The 16,527-nt window shown below is 49.4% G+C and overlaps 1 protein-coding gene across 1 annotated transcript in view; it reads right to left on the bottom strand.

The window, feature by feature from the left end:
- Positions 1-400: 400 nt before the first annotated feature.
- Positions 401-16,527, bottom strand: part of LOC308162455 (PH domain leucine-rich repeat-containing protein phosphatase 1-like) — a gene marked incomplete at both ends in the record, with an annotated part of 17,720 nt that continues 1,593 nt past the window's right edge. Inside the window, 17 exons of the mRNA XM_080536607.1 lie at positions 401-1,726; positions 1,940-2,177; positions 2,291-2,485; positions 2,681-2,797; positions 2,914-3,044; positions 3,407-3,569; positions 3,767-3,967; positions 4,155-4,310; positions 4,416-4,511; positions 4,627-4,687; positions 4,983-5,185; positions 5,389-5,616; positions 6,351-6,497; positions 8,251-8,399; positions 8,922-9,047; positions 9,243-9,439; positions 16,282-16,371. Coding sequence (XP_080392733.1) covers positions 401-1,726; positions 1,940-2,177; positions 2,291-2,485; positions 2,681-2,797; positions 2,914-3,044; positions 3,407-3,569; positions 3,767-3,967; positions 4,155-4,310; positions 4,416-4,511; positions 4,627-4,687; positions 4,983-5,185; positions 5,389-5,616; positions 6,351-6,497; positions 8,251-8,399; positions 8,922-9,047; positions 9,243-9,439; positions 16,282-16,371 — 3,824 coding nt within the window. The remainder of the gene's footprint in view (positions 1,727-1,939; positions 2,178-2,290; positions 2,486-2,680; positions 2,798-2,913; positions 3,045-3,406; positions 3,570-3,766; positions 3,968-4,154; positions 4,311-4,415; positions 4,512-4,626; positions 4,688-4,982; positions 5,186-5,388; positions 5,617-6,350; positions 6,498-8,250; positions 8,400-8,921; positions 9,048-9,242; positions 9,440-16,281; positions 16,372-16,527) is intronic.

Below are 16,527 nucleotides of genomic sequence, written 5' to 3'. Positions count from 1 at the left end.
TATTCATCACATAAAATGATATGGTAAAAATGAGATATATTAACTTAAACTTGTGAAGCAGTAATGCATGAAAAAAAAAGTGTCATTCTAAAAATGCATTGTCTTTCCTGGGCCATAAAGTTAGCAGTATAAAATAAAAGTAAATAATAAAAACAATAAAACACAGTCTTCCTGGTCTGTAGCAGTTAGCAGGTGTGAGGCATCTTCAGGATACACTGAGGGGGAGGGGGGTTGTGCAGACACACCAATATGGTTTATTTAAGTTTCCCTGAATGTTCTCTACTCTTGATCCCAGTCCAACCCTTCATCGGGCTTATGGGAAAATGTCACTGGACATGACTGATGTGGGGGGGGGGGGAGGGGGGAGTAGTAACGCAGCTGTCCAGGACTGTTGGGTGAGTTATAGAGGTGTGACATAGTAGTCTGCAGGCGGCAGGAGGAGGTGTGTCTGCTCATGCTGCTGCTGCTGCTGTTGTTGTTGTTGTTGTTGTTGTTTCATGATCTCACGGAACTCCTCCTCCAGCTCTGGGGGTATGATGAGCTGATCGTCAGGGTCTGGCTGGGCGGGGGCGTTGAAGTACCCGCCCTGCTTCCTGACAGGGACGTCGCCTGCCTCCTCTATCAGGTCCTGGCTCCTCCCCTCGCAGGCCACTGAACCGTTCCCTCGCCCCCTTCGGCCCAGGGACAATGTGCTGCCTGGGCCAGCCCCTAACCATGCCTCTCCACCAATCACACAGAGCCCTGCCTCACCAGGCCCTACCCCCTGGCCTTGAGTAGATGGAGCAGCGGTCTCTGCCTCCACAGCCCTGAGGCCCTCTGCTTCAGCAGGGAACCCAGGAGTTGGTGCAGGCTTATGGGGGGAGGAGGCAGGAGGAGGGGTTGACTGGCAAATCTCTGAGGATGGGGGTTGGGGTGTAAGGTCAGGGTGCTGGGAGACAGGGGGAGGGGGAAGGTTTGGGGTGGGGGGTGTGTGCGGTGGGGGGACGGGGAAGTGCCGAGCGCGTAGACAGTGCACGTCCGCCTCCACCTCCACACGGCTCCCGTTAGAGAAGACCCCTGCGATGGGCTCCTCGTCCTCGCTGTCCAGCCCGTTGTCAGACAGAGCCCCGGAGAACTGCCTCTGGAAGCGGCCCCCTCCGCACACGGGCCGCAGCACCCCCCCGCGTGCCAGCAGGGCCAGGTGGGGGGGCAAGGGCTCCCCCTGAGGAGGGGGCTCGTCCGACGAGGCCGTGGAGCCCACCTCGCTGCTCATCTCAGACGTGCTGACCTCGCTGCTGAGCTCACTTCCTGTCCCGGCGGAGGGGGGCGGAAGGGGCAGGGTGCCGTCGGCCAAGGGGTAGGCGTGCATGTTGGTGTTGGTGTGTGTGTGAGCGTGTGTTCCTGGGCCGGGGCTGGGCGGTGGGGGAGGGGGCTCACAGCAGCAGCAGCAGTCTTCCGTGATGCTGAGCTGGACCACCACGGCGCTGAGGCTGTCAGTGCAGCCGTAGCCCTGCGCCAGCGCCATCAGCTTCTTAGCAGCAGCCAGGGCATCCGGAACATTCCTGACAGCCTCCACGGCCTCGCTGGGAGACAACGCGTCCCACAAGCCCCGGCTGCCCAGTATGAAGAACTCGTCCTGTGAGGTGAGGGTCACCGTAGAGACGTGGGGTCGCGGGGTCACAGCAGGACACAGGAAGGAGTAGCCCATGATCCTGGTTGAGTCCGTCACACCGTTGACCTTGTTGTCCTGATTTGTGGGGGAGGGGGAGCAGTTAGATTATTCACTCTGAAAAGTCTCTGAACATATACACACTTGATCACGTATAATACACTCACACCATTACTCACACATAATATTCTCTCTCTCTCTCTCTCTCTCTCTCTCTCTCTCTCTCTCTCTCTCTCTACCTCTCTCTCTACCTCTCTACCTCTCTACCTCTCTCTCTACCTCTCTCTCTACCTCTGTGATGATAGCGTTGTGCTGGCGTACTCTCTGGTACTCCTGGTCGTGTCTGGCGGTGTGTGTGGTGGAGAGGGGGAGGGCTTTGCCGTCCCTGCACAGCACGGCCTGGCACTTCCCCACGTTGGCAGCCCTGAGGGTGAAGCAGCCGCCCCGCTCCCCCGGGAGGACCCGCTCATGGCGGATGTGGCAGAGCACCGCCGAGCCGCCCAACCTCTGCCCTGCAGTGCCCAACTTCCTAGAACCACAATGAGAACACTGGATAAGCACGAGAGAGAGAGAGAGAGAGAGAGAGAGTATGTGTGTGGGAAAATATGGTACTAATATATGTGTGTGTGTGTGTCTACCTACCTCTGCATGGTGAGGAAGGTGTTGGTCATGTAGTCTTCTTCATTCTTGCTCTTATGGAGTTCCTCGGCCAGCACGTCTCCCATGGTGCACTGCAGCAAGTAGGGCACCTCTACGTTCCTGTCTCCATCAAACACTCCGTACAGGGACTCTCCACTCCCGCAGAAGCTGTCCAGCGCCAGCGCTGCTACACACAGCCTGAGACACGCGCGCGCGCACACACACACACACACACACACACACACACACACACACACACACACACACACACACACACACACACACACACTTAGTCTAGGCTCTCCAGGGACATCCAGACCAACCACCACAGAGAAATGTGAATTCAGAGATAGGAGGCAGAGACATCAGGGCAGATGGAGGGGAGGCACTGACTTGTTTTTGACTCCAGAGGCCTCGGTGTAGCCATGGCTCCAGGCGGCAGGGGCCCCGGACCCCTCACTCACTCCCAGACAGGAGGGAGACGGGTCCACCCGGAAACACCGGATGTTACTGAAGGAGGGAGAGGGGAGGTGGAAGAAGAGGTTAGTGGGTGTGCAATACTCTCTCAATGATTTATAACATATAGCTGTGTGTGTGTGTGTGTGTGTGTGTGTGTGTGTTCGTACTTGAGCAGCTCCAGGCTCCGGTGGTCCAGGTTGAGGCGGGGGTTGCCTGTCAGGTCCAGCTCCAGGAGTCTGGGAGGGAGGGTCTCTGGAAGACTGACCTCTGTCAACTCATTACAGCTCAGATCCACACACTACAGAACACCAGAGAGGGAGAGAAGTGGGTCAACATACACAGAGACACACACGTGCATTGTGCACACCGGGCAAGACCTGAGGACTGTTTATTGGGTGTGTTTCCAGCACGGTCGTCTGAGCTCAGAGAGGGGCAGGGATTAGGGGAGAGTTGTTATTTTGAGATTACAGAGAATCTCCTGCCTTGACCTGAGTGAGAGTGAGAGAGGGAGGGAGGAAGCTGGGATACTGGCTCGATTGTTATTGGCCTTCACAGCACGAGGACTGACCTAATTCTTCCTGTGAAATATCCTGAAGTTGACGTCAGTACTGGTGGAGGGGTGTGAGTGTGTGTGTGTGTGTGTGTGTCTGACTGACTGACCTTCATGTCGCTGAGCTGCAGGACCTCTGGGAACACACTGATGCTGTTGGAGTGGGCAGAGAGGGTGTGCATGCGCCGGCAGCTGAGGATGGTGGTGGGAATCGCCCTCAACCTGTTCCCACTCAGGTCCAGCTCCTCCAACTGCTCCAACCGTGCCATCTTGCTGCAGAGATGTAGAGGAGAGAGAGAGAGAGATCTATGAATGTGTACATGTGTGATCTATGAATGTGTACATGTGTGATCTATGAATGTGTACATGTGTGATCTATGAATGTGTACCACAAACAGAAACAGAGAGCCAAAGTGTGTATGTGTGTGTGTATGTGTGTGTGTGTGTGTGTGTGTGTGTGTGTTGTTTACCTTGCTGGGAAGGTCTGCAGCTGGTTGTAGGCCAGGTGCAGTACTCTGAGGTGGGCGTGTCCAGTCAGGAGAGGGACACTCTTGTCTGTCAGGATGTTATTGGTCAGGTAGAGCTCCTGCAGGCTGCTGTAGGTCTCCTCTGACAGGCTGGACGGAGGAAGGCCCTCCAGCCTATTGGCTGATGCATTCAGATAGCGCAAGCTGGGATCACATGGAAGACATTTGTCGAATGAGGGAACAGACTATTCAGGACAGTTTCCAACTGGACAATTAAGACTGTCGGTTGGAACGTTCAAGCAGAGAGAGGTACACAATTGTTTTGGTAGGCGATGGGATGTGATGCTTGTTTTTGGATGATAGTTGTGTGTGTGTGTGTGTGTGTGTGTACCTCTGGGCTTTGATGAACAGGTTCTGCGGGAGCTCTGTGAGCTGGTTGTGTTGGATGTCCAGCACCTCTAGCTGAGACCTCTCCAGCCTCTCAGGCAGCTGGCCCAGGCAGTTCCACCCTGCCAGCAGCTTCCTCAGACTCACGCTGCAGAACAACCTACAGCACAGACACACACCGCCACAGTCACACTCTCAGTCTATATAGCCGTGCGTGTGTGTGTGTGTGTGTGAAAGAGAGAGAGAGAGAGAGGGAGACACTCACTGGATGGGCAGCTCACAGATGGAGTTGTGACTGATGTCCAACACTTCCAGCCGGTGTCCCTCACACACCCAGTCAGGCACAGACTCCAGCTTGTTTCTACAACACGCAGCACAACGCAACAAGCAATCCGTCACCATGTTCATCTGTATCTCTCTATTTATCAACCAATACGTCAGTTCAGCATTCAGTATGGACTGACTGTGGTTCTTACCTGGACACATCCATCACACTGAGGCTCTCTGGTACTGGGTACACCTCCAGCTCTCTCAGCTCTGAAAAAGACACACACATATTACACTATATACACTACCGGTTAGACGTTTTACAACACCTACATCTTTCCAGTTTTTATTGAAATGTATGCAGTTTAATGTCTGTCTGTCTGTATGTGTGTGTATATACAGTATATATATATATATATATATATATAACTGTGTTTGTCTGTCTGCCTGTCTCCAACTACAATTGTGCAGTGTGGAAAGTGTGTGCGTACGTGTGTGTGTGTTTGTGTTTGCGTACCGTTGTGTGTGTGTGTGTGTGTGTGTGTGTGTGTTTGTGTGTGCGTACCGTTGTGTGCCGCATGTAGACCCTTGAGCGCGTAACCGCTGACTCGTAGGTGGGTCAGTGCGTTTCTGTCACAGCGTAGGAGCTCCAGTCTGGAGAGAAGTCTCACGTCCAGCTCCTCCAGCCCAGCGTCCCTCACGTCCAACTGGGCAACGTGGCTCAGCAGCCCAGCCTCCCCCACCACCACCCGCTGGAGCCTGTTCAACCTACAGTCAGACAAACAGGTTGGATATGGAGATAGGAAGGAGAGGGGAAGAACATTGAGACAAAGAAAGCGGAAGAGGGAAAGGAAGTAGGAGAGTGGTTATTGAGCCTGAATTCTATTTCAAATCTGATTTGAATCTTCTTGTGATAGAATAATACAGCGGAGGTTTGTCTCCAGGGCTGAGGTCAGTGTAGCGTAGTCTACCTGAGGTCTATGTGTCGGGCAGGCAGCCACTGGAGCCCACTCATGTGGAGGGCAGTCAGCTGGTTCCCAGCCAGGCAGAGTCTCTCCACCCCCCTGAGTCTCTCCAGGACTGGAGGGATGCAGCTGAAGCAGTTGAAGGACAGGCCCAGGTAGGTCAGCCCCTCCAGAGAGGCCAGCTCCACAGGCAGGGAGCTCAGAGCGTTACCGTCCAGGAGGAGAGTCTGCAGGCTGGGCACACGGAGGGAGAGAGGGGTCACTGTGTGGGTCAGCATGGAGAGGGAGGAGGAGTGTCAGACGTGTGTTAAGTACATGAGTGTGTGTCAGTATGTGTTATATTTAGGACTGTCGATTAAACCAAATGTTGATTCATCTTTTCTTATTAGTTGATTCATTTACCGATGAATTTAATGTGAATTGTATTCCTCACCTTGCAATTTAGGTCTACAGCCCTAGTTATATTAAGAACATTGTAAGTCTAGGTAAAACAAAAAGTAGGTGTTTATAACTTAGTGTTGAGTTCACATTGTGCTTTATGCCATCATGCTTAATTTGTGTGGCATTTCAAACTCGGAGTGGTTTTCAAAAGGGACTTACGTCATTTTTAAATCCAACAACAAAAAAAGGCAAAATCTTTCAAATCCTATTACAACAGCATGTCTGAAACCAGCTTTACCCGCATGGGCTAAAATCTGATTTGATTTATTCTGTAATCGACTATCAACAGCATAACAATCAATGGACATATTCGGGAATGCAAGCACCAGCTTTACATCTAACACACACTGCTGGAATAGCATGGTAGACAAATGGCTGCACATATAAAGTCCTGTTCCTCTCTGTCCAAATGAGACCAGATGTAATATTTTCCAGATATACCAGTTGGCACCAGGGGGGGGCAAAAGATCTCTCTCTCATAATGACGTGCGTGTGTGCCTTTCACCTTAAACCCTGAACCCACTCACTTGTGCATGGTTCCCACAGTGGAGGGCAGAGAGGCGAGGCGGTTGCCAGACAGGTTGAGCTCGGTCAGAGAGGTGATGTCACACACGGCCAGAGGAAACGCACACAGAGCGTTATTGGAGAGGCTGAGGCTCCGCAGCTTGCAGAACCTGGAGAGAGCGAGAGAGGGGGAGAGAGAGAGAGAGAGAGAGAGAGAGAGAGAGAGAGAGAGAGAGAGAGAGAGAGAGAGAGAGAGAGATGGATGGGTGGGGTGGGTTAGTCTACCAACAACAACACCAAACCTCCATCTTGTGGACAGTGAGAAGCATTGAGAAAGACTCTTCCTGTTACATAAGCCCAGTCAAAACCAACGATCAGCGGCCAAAACACTCACCGCCACACAACTGCCAGGCAAAGGTCTGTCTGTGCGTGACACTTGTGTGCATGTGTGAGCTGCATGTGTTTCTAGTTTTCTGTAAACATGTGTTTGCTGACTGTGTACCACAGTCAATGTGACGGGGGCCTAGAAGTTGGTGGGAGCTGACGGGAGCTGGGAGCGTGTGTAAAGTGGCTGTTGCTGTAATCCGGTTCACCGAGGGGACAGTGTGAAAGCATGGCCGGATCCGCGCCTTTCCGAGGAAAAGCCACAGCCGCGCGGCGGGAAAACACATTCCTGAAACCCGCCTGGGAAGCGTGTGTTTATGGAGGAACAATGGAAGCACAGAGCCGTTCCCATCGGAAGCACAAGAGCTAACACAGGCACTGAACCAGAGCCAGAGAACAAACACAGAGAGAGGGGGGAGAGGGACAGAGAGAAGGAAAGGGGTGCACATGGAGGTTAATGGAGAGAGAGAGAGTAAGAAAGAGGAGGATAGCAGTTTGATGCTGAAAGACGATCACTGTGTGGTTATGCAGTTACACGGATAGACGGGGACGGCTATCATAACCCTTGAAATCCATTGATTTTGAAAATGTCACTTTGTTTTCCACTGATGATCCCCTGGCATGGTGGCAGTACAACCAAAGTTGCTTTCCTTTGATGGCGAAACTCGCAAGAAACGCAACAAGCACAGCCTGGCCCTCTTTGCTCTTTTAGTCTGTTATTTTAAAAGGACACACACACATTTATACACACAAGTCTATTTAAAACTGACTGGCTTTTTGTACATTTTCTATTTATCAAGCAGCAGCTGCCTGTTGTTATTATATTTGTGTAGACTATTTATTAAAAAGCAATGTTTCTGTTCCATGTGTTCATATGGCAGGCAATTTTATTAAATGTGTGTGTAATTTCCTTTAAAAAGGTTGGATGTGTTCATTAGTTATTCAGTAATAGCACACTCGGTTACTGAAAGACCCGGGCTGTTTTGTTGTCCTTGTCCATCCCTGCCAAGATTCCATGACAGTCACAGCCCTAACTGTGGTTGGCTGCTGACATTATTACTATTTGATTTTGTTTCATTCATCCAAGAGTTTAAACAGTCTCCCATCCCCACTGCCTGAGGCTGCACAGAGCAGTACAGCTCAGACAGTGTGTGTGTGTGTGTGTGTGTGTGTGTGTGTGTGTGTGTGTGTGTGTGTGTGTGTGTGTGTGTGTGTGTGTGTGTGTGTGAATAAGAGAGCCGGGGAAGAGAGTGAGAGAGAGAGAGGGAGAGAAAATCGCTGATCTCCAATTTTCATTCCACTTGTCTGCTTTAAATCGCCCCAACCGGTTTCTCACTCAGACCAAATGGTCTTTGAGACTGGATAGCACATTTACACATCTGTAATTCACTTTAATCCGCTCACTCATGGAACATATGGTCCTTCTCCACGACAGAGGCTGTTGAAGGACAGACCACATCAGAACATCACACAATGCCCCCCCCCCCTTTCCCTCCTCCCTCCTACTCAACACACAGTAAGCCTAACCCCAACACTCACCTGGTGAGGGGGGAGAGCCCTCTGCCCGGGGAGAGGAAGTTGTGTTTGAGGTTGAGGTGCGTCAGGTCTTGACTGTAGAACAGTTGAGAGGGCAGCTCCTCCAGACTGCAGCAAGACAGGTCCACTGAACTCACCCTCTGAGACACAATCTGACACAGAAAGGAAATAAGGTGGTAAGAGGTTTTCCAAATAGTACTGTCTCTCTCTTTCCCTCTCGCACACACACACACACACACCCACCCACCCAACACCCAGACACGTGTACACTAGGGACGTAACAATACACTCAACTCACGATTCACGATACTGGGTTCACAATACAAGATTGCAGACAAATTATGACTGAAAAAGAAAATGTTATTCATTTCTCAGACAAAAACTACAAAATACAGTGTTAGAATCCCTTTTTATTTCTGAGGTAGGGGATAATTGCAAAACACAAACTATGCAATGAATGCATATTTCCTTCTCTTTATAAAAACAAAAGCAACGTCAGAAATGGAAGTGGAAAATGCTGTCGGTTAAAAAGAGTATGGCGATTCATTTCTCATCTCATCGATTAGAATCATCACATATTTGTATCGATAATGAACTGTCGCAATGCACATCCCTAGCGTACACAGACACAGACACAGACGCGCACGCGCACGCACACGCACACGCACACACACCTTGGCTGTGTGCCTGTGCCAGCGAAGGTGCTCTGTGTAGGACTCGTAGCTGATGTAGTAGGTCTGACTCTGGGGTCCAGAGGAGCTGAAGGCCAGGCAGTGGCTGTGCCTCCTCACTTCCTCCACCTGGAGGACATACGGGACACAAACATCCGTCAGTCTGACACTCTCTCTTCTCTTCTCTCTGCACGCTAGAGATTCTCTCTACTGTCTCCCATTGATGTTGAGGCATGTCAACATCAGGAACCCTCATTCACTGTTCTGAGTGTGTTAACAGTGTGTGTGTGTGTGTGTGTGTGTGTGTGTGTGTGTGTGCAATACCTTTCCTCCAATGAGGGGTAGGATGTGCATCTTGCCAGTGTGAGCGTGTTTGACAGACGAGACGATGAGGCAGGTTCCACTCAGAGTGACCTGACGTCTGGACCAGCGGTTGACCGGCAGGGCCAGCTTCCCCTTCCTCACATTAAACACCCCGGACAGCTGCACCCGCTCCCAACCCACCACACACCGTGGCTTACCTAGAGAGAGAGAGAGAGAGAGAGAGAGAGAGAGAGATATGAGGTCCCATGCAGTGACCGTGACACTTGTTTTCTGTCATGAGTAGGCCTAGAGCAGGGGTGCCCACACTTTTTTTAACCAAGATCTACTTTTCAAGTAGCCAGTCTGCCAAGATCTACCAGTCTAGTTTCAACATCGCAAACGTACACGCACGTACTACACACACACACACACACACACACAGTTCCCAGCCTGCATAGTAAACTCACAATACACTTTCTCTCTCTCTGTCACACAGCCACACAGGAGAAGAGAAGACCATCACAAACCCTCCCTCTTTGCTATTCTCACACACACACACACACACACACACACACACACACACACACACACACACACACTTGCCAGTCTGCATAGGGAGCCATAGCACAAATCCTCCCCCTCTCTCTCTCTGTCATCGAAAAGGCAATCTGCAGCCTCGAAAAACGTCACAATTTCGCCGTCTTTGGATGACTTCTTGTGTTTAACAAGAACGTGACTGACGCGATAAGAAGCTATTGTTGCAGCCGTACGTTTTTGCTCTTTTGCTACATTTTCTTCGAAATAGCCATCGTAGATTTGCAGATCAGACAGACGCACTTCCAATATCACATTGTGTAAAAAAGCCCTCCTCCCATTCTGGATGGAAGTTGTACGTTATTGGTTTCTTACTTGGTCCAGCTTCCCCACTCATTTGTATACCCTTTCTTTAGTATTACATAGTAAATAGTAGAAATTGGAAGGCTAACTAGGTAATTAGTCTCACCGGTATTTTGTATTTTGTAGTTGGCGCTGTTGACTGCGCATGCGTGGTGAACCGTGTGTTAGGTGTGAAAAGATGAGATTTCAGACTGGCTTACCTGTACGTCAATCAAGTGGCAAAAGCCATAGTGAGGATGGATGATAGGCGAACTTTTTTCTCTCCTTTTGGGTTTTGTTCAATGCCATGCGATCTACCCATACTACCTTTGCGATCGACGTATTGGGCACCCCTGGCCTAGAGTGTACTTACATGTAACTTACACACAACCAACATTATAATGCATGGAATGGAATGAGGAATGGTATCAAATGCATGTGTAGAGAGAGAAAGAGAAATAGCCAGCGGTACCTGACCCATAAGCATGAAGTGGAAGTGGGTTAAACACGGGTCAGTGCTTGTTGAGCATTATTTAGCAGCACCAAGGGCAGGCTGACTTTTTTTTTTTAAGTGCTTTGAGAATGGGATAGGGCTTTCATGTGTGTTGTGAAAAACAAGGAACACACAGGAACACACACACACACACACACACACACACACACACACACACACAGTTCCACTTTCAGAAAGGGAGAGGAAGAGAGCGGTGGTTACGTAAGAGCATTATAATAGCCTGGAGGTTAAGAGAGTGAATGAGGGCGAGCGTTCACTCAGGCGTGATTTGTTCACATTAACTCCTCGCTGACACACAGAGCATCTCTGTAATGGTCCAGTGACATTCAGGCTGCAGCTACACCACATCCCAGGTTAAAAACAAATAGCCCAGAAATGCACTCAATGCACTATTCCAGCTTCAAAGTCACAAAGAACAGGAATTCTAAAATTAGATCTGTGCACTCAGATATTTGGGAAGATGATGAGGATGCTGATTAAGCCTTTCGACATTGACTGGACCTGATCTGGTTCCACAAAGAGCACTGTGTGTATGTGTGTGTCTAGCAAGGGAGGAGTGATCATATTCTCCTGAGAAAGCCTTTTCTTTTTCTTATGCCCTCTCTAGTTCACGAAACACAAACACTCCCACTCTTAGGTGTCCCAATGCTACACCTCCAGGGGTTTGAGGGGGTGACAGGAGAGATGGTCTCTGGTCTAGGTGATAATGGCCGCAGGCTAGAAGGAGATTACGTAAGAGACACAGACAGACACACACACACACACACACAGACCCTTCTACGATGACAAAACCTGCCCCAACAATAGGTGGCACCTTTAAGAGACATTTACATTTTTGACATTTAACAGACGCCTTATTCCAAGCGACTTACAATCTATATATTTTACTAAGCAAGTAAATCATAAATTCACCAGTCGTAGCAGGAAGAGTAATCTAGCTCAGGCCAGGGGCCATTGGCAGTCGTGGTGATTTCTTTTTTTTACACTGGAGAAACAGTATAAGGGGGGAAGTAGAAGTCTTAGGTAACACAGTATAGGGGGAAGCAGGTGTTTCAGGAGACACAGTGCTGGGGGGTAGTAGATGTCTCAGGAGGAGCAGTTAAGATGTAACCTGAAGAGATAGGTCTTCAGTCTCCGACAGAAGATTGGGAGTGACTCTGCAGTTCTGACAGCTGTGGGAAGAGGGGAGCGAGTGTAGTGAAGAGACGTGACCGGGCAGCCTGACTGCCGCATTGGCGTAGAGGTGGTGGGGCCAGTCGGCTAGCAGAGGTGGAGGAGCGGAGTGGACAGGTTGAGGTTTGGCGGTGACCATTGCCTGCAGGTAGGCAGGGGCTGTCCCTTTAGCTGCCTGATAGGCGAGCACCAGGGTCTTGAATTTGATGCGAGCTGCTATTGGGAGCCAGTGCAGGGTGCGAAGGAGGGGGGTGACATAAGAAAATGTGGGGAGGTTGAACACCAGACAGGCAGCAGCATTCTGGACAAGCTGCAAAGGTCTGATGGCGAGTGAGAGGAGAGTGGGCAGGATTGGAAGAAAGCTGAGGATTAAAAAAAAAGTTTCTCTTGTCAAATTTAAAACCCTTTTCACACAGATGTTGTTCTTGAGATTTATAGTCAACGCAATAACACATACAAAGATACACATTAAGACTACAAACCCGCCACGGACACACTGGTCAGGAGGGAGACACTAGACCCAGACCATGAGACCACTCACATCGGATTAGCTCGTTACATAATGGTGTTAGCACCAACATCAAAGCAAGCTCTCTCTCCAGTGTCCACAGCTCAACTCAGCTAACCACAGTGTGTGTGTGTGTGTGTGTGTGTGTGTGTGTGTGTGTGTGTGTGTGTGTGTGTGTGTCTAGAGGGTAACTGGCTTTCGGACGCCGGAACCGATTAAGGACTGAACCAATTAGGAGGCAAAATGCATTCCAGCGCTCCTGCAAGTTCAAGGGAATTTTCTCCCATGGCCCCTCCTCCGCTGAGCCCCTCCTCCTCCTCCGCTGAGCTCCCCTCCTCCGCTGAGCTCTCCTCCTCCGCTGAGCTACCCTCCTCCGCTGAGCCCCTCCTCCTCCTCCGCTGAGCTCCCCTCCTCCTCCTCTGAGCTCCCCTCCTCCGCTGAGCTCCCCTTTGTTGCTGCATCGAAATTCAAGCCATCAGACACGCCCAACCCTTCCTCCCCCAAACCTTCTCTGGACCAAATAGGATGATGTCACCCCAAACAATGCCCCTAACAGAGAGAGTGGCTTGTTCTCATTAGCATACCCCCAACTCTTCCCTCCACCCCTGTCCTCTCCCTCTCTGCCTTGTCCGCTCCCACGGCTCTATGGAAGGGTGTTACAGACAGACAGATCTGGTGTCCCTACACAGATGTCAGATCCCCATCATTTCAATCAAACATGGACACAGGACAGTCAGTCACAGGTTAAATAAACTATTGCTTAGCTACCACACACACACACACACACACACACACACACACACACACACACACACACACACACACACACACACACACACACACACACACACACACACACACACACACACACACACACACACACACACACACACACACACCACACACAACCACACACACAGGCTGAGAGGCCCTGGGAAGTTGGAGCTCACACACTTGAGGAATTCCCTCAATACAAGTCTCATACACACACTCTCACACTCTCTGATCTATGATAACCTTCAAAGCTGCTGATTGGGTTAACAGCAAACACAGTGTTTCCTCCAGGATTTTTCACATTAGTGGCGGAGTGTTCGTCTTTCGAACAAATATAATTTCTTAAATAGCGGTTTTAAAGTCATTAAAGCCGAGCAGGTGATTTTATATAGAAGGTGATCAAATACCAATATTGTTATGTACGACAGTATGTCATTGCAGCACTTTGTTGCACTTTACGACGTCACGTTCTGTACGTCCGTTAGAGCTTTACGACCTGTGTGTGTGTGTTGTCAGAATGAATGGCACTTGACAGTAAACGGAGCTCAGTTTGTATACCTGACTGTGTGGATCTACATTTATTAGCATAACACAAACATAATAAATTAGATAGAACAACCCTGTTCATTAATGCTTGAGTTCATGTTAATGTTCCCACTGTTACTGTGTTGTGTGCCAATGCACCCCTGTGATTGGTGGAGGTCACGGGGGGGGGGGGGGCGGGTGCTGTGTGTGTTGTTGAGTCCGTTGGGAGAGAGAGCTCGGGTGAACTAAGAAAGTTGTGTATGAGATAGTTTACAATTAAACGCACAGATTACATGAGAGAAGCTATCTGTCATTATTTCAACCACTGTCCAAGTGGGGACGTTACAATACTTTTGTTTTAGAACGAAACGTTAGCCGCTAGCAGCGTTTTTAGCAGTCACCATTCTTGAGCAAAACATTGATACAAACAAACATTCAAATACTCGTGTCGTCTTGATTTTTTTTCCGATTTCAATGTATGACGCATCATTTGAAAGCTTACCATCTGTAGTTTCAGACTATGTAAACAAACGAAAAATTACGTAAGCAAATGGTTATTATTTATCTGGTATAGATACCACTTCTGCGCCGAATGTACCGCCGCCGGCACAAATCCGCACCCGACATTGTAATTACCGTAATTTCTAAACGGTTTGTGCTATCGAAAAAAATCCAACTGTCCCTGAAAGCTGAGATGTTGCACTTCAACCAACATATAGGGTATTACGGTAAAATGTGACGTGACAACATTCTCAGAGTCAGTTTATGGAGCGTTCAGGGACACATGCTTTTTTTTCTGTTCTCCGGTCATAATAACTCGCTGCCTTTCTGCGCAGCCTGAATCAAAGTGGACTGTCTGAATCAATTAGTGGCGGAGGAAATTCATTTGTAGCGGCCCGCCACCAATACATTTAGTGTTGTTCCGATACCGATACTAGTATCGGCATGGCCACCGATACGCACAAAAATGCTGGTATCGGTATCGGCGAGTACTAACAAATAATAACACCCGATACCAAATTCTTGTTCAAACGCAGCACGTTGCGCAGCACGAAGCCTGACACAGCCTTCCTAACACAGACATGCCCAGACATGCCCCTCTGCTGGAACGCTATTGGCCCAGAGCAGCTGCTCTCAACCAATGGCGTGGCAGCTTTTCACTATCGCGGAAAAACAAACACGCATGGAGATATTTCAAGGTGGATAGTCCGGTGTGTACAACGGCTAAATGCACAATTTGCGGTCTCAATGTGTCGAGGGGTGGCACTAAAGCTGCCAGTTTCAATACTAGCAACTTAATTAAGCATTTAAAGGCAAAACATATTAAAGAGCATTAATGAGTTTCTGTCATCTACTGCAGCTGCGACAGCGAGCAAGAGAACGGATGGACCAAAACAACAAACGCTGAGTAGCTCATTCCATAAAAAAGACCAGTGGGATGCGACGAGTGAAATGGCAAGAAAGATGACTGAGAAAATGTCTGAAATGATTGTGCTCTGTGACCTGCCCCTCTCCTTTGTTGACAATGTGGGATTCCGCCTTTTTATGGCTCACGCTGTACCTAAATACAAAATACCAGGTCGCAAATACATCACGGAGACGGCCGTCCCTGCCCTCAATAAGAAGGTGACTGAGCATGTTTCAGATAAGCTAGGAAAGGTGCAGGCCATCAGCTTCACTACGGATATTTGGACCAGCGACGTCTCCCCACTGTCCCTGCTTAGTTTAACTGCTCACTGGGTGGACACCGAATCATACAACCGGGAAAGCGTTGTGCTGCATGCAAACGAGTTCAAGGGGTCCCACACTGGTGAAGCAATTGCAGAAGCAATTGAGAGTATGCTGCTTAACTGGAACATCTTCAGGTTTTGAGCAGTGCCAGACTAAGTGTTAGCAATAATTTTACATCGAGGTGAGTATGCGGCTCAAAAAACATGTTTTTTTGTTTTGTTTTTTCAAACGCCGTGGTATCGGATCGGTACTCGGTATCGGCAAGTACTGCACGGTCAGGTATCGGTATCGGAACAACACTAAATAAATGCATATAGAGGAAACACTGAAACAGGCAGGTGCCACACAACAGGATGATGTGCACCAATGCCGTACAGACATGAAGATACAGATACAACTATAACTATAACCCTGGCCTGTATGCATCCTGTAAACCCAACAGCCCAATTAGGTGGCGTAGACAGGCTATAGGCAGCATAAATGTGTACACACACACACACACACACATACATACATACATACATACATACATGCCCTTTCCTTCCTCCCATTTCTCTGCACAGGGAGGGGAACATCCTGTCCCTGCTGAAGTCCTATATGACCATATCCTGTCTGGGATGGAGAGGCCATTCTTAACACTTCTGGATGCCTCTCCCCACCCACCCTTGTGTCCATGAACCTGCTACCATACCCTTTCAAAGGCGACACCCTACTCACAACAGCATCTGTCTCACAGCCTCTCTGGGCCTGTTTGCACATATTACCCCAAGTGTTTCTGCACCAGAAGCCATCCCTTTTTCCTTGTCTTCATTTAAATTCCATTTAACTGATCCATATTTTGGATCATACAGCAGGAGGAGGCCGGTTGGGTGAGTTGCTGCCATATGCCAAAGCCAGGGAAGCGTAGACATTCAGGGACAGCAGAAAACCCCACTGGGTAGTGCAGCAATAGGTCTAACCTTGGGGTGGAGTGGTGACCTCTGGGTAGTGCAGTCCTGAGCTGAAGGGGAAGAGCACTGCTGCCGTCTGTCTCAGGTAGATCAGAAACACTGAGGAGGTGAAATGTGAGTTCTGCAGAGCTAGGCCTAAGTTTTATCTCACTGTCAGCACATTGTGTGTGTGTGTGTGTGTGTGTGTGTTAAATATCCCCACGAACAGACACAAGTGTACTTTCGAGGCTGAAATCTGCTGACTCAACCTCCTCT

The sequence above is a fragment of the Nansenia antarctica genome, assembly GCF_963989245.1.
Source record: "Nansenia antarctica genome assembly, chromosome: 7".
NCBI classification, from domain to species: Eukaryota; Metazoa; Chordata; class Actinopteri; order Argentiniformes; family Microstomatidae; genus Nansenia; species Nansenia antarctica.
The sequence above is the reverse complement of the archived record's forward strand: the minus strand, read 5'-3'. Positions and strand labels throughout refer to the sequence as shown.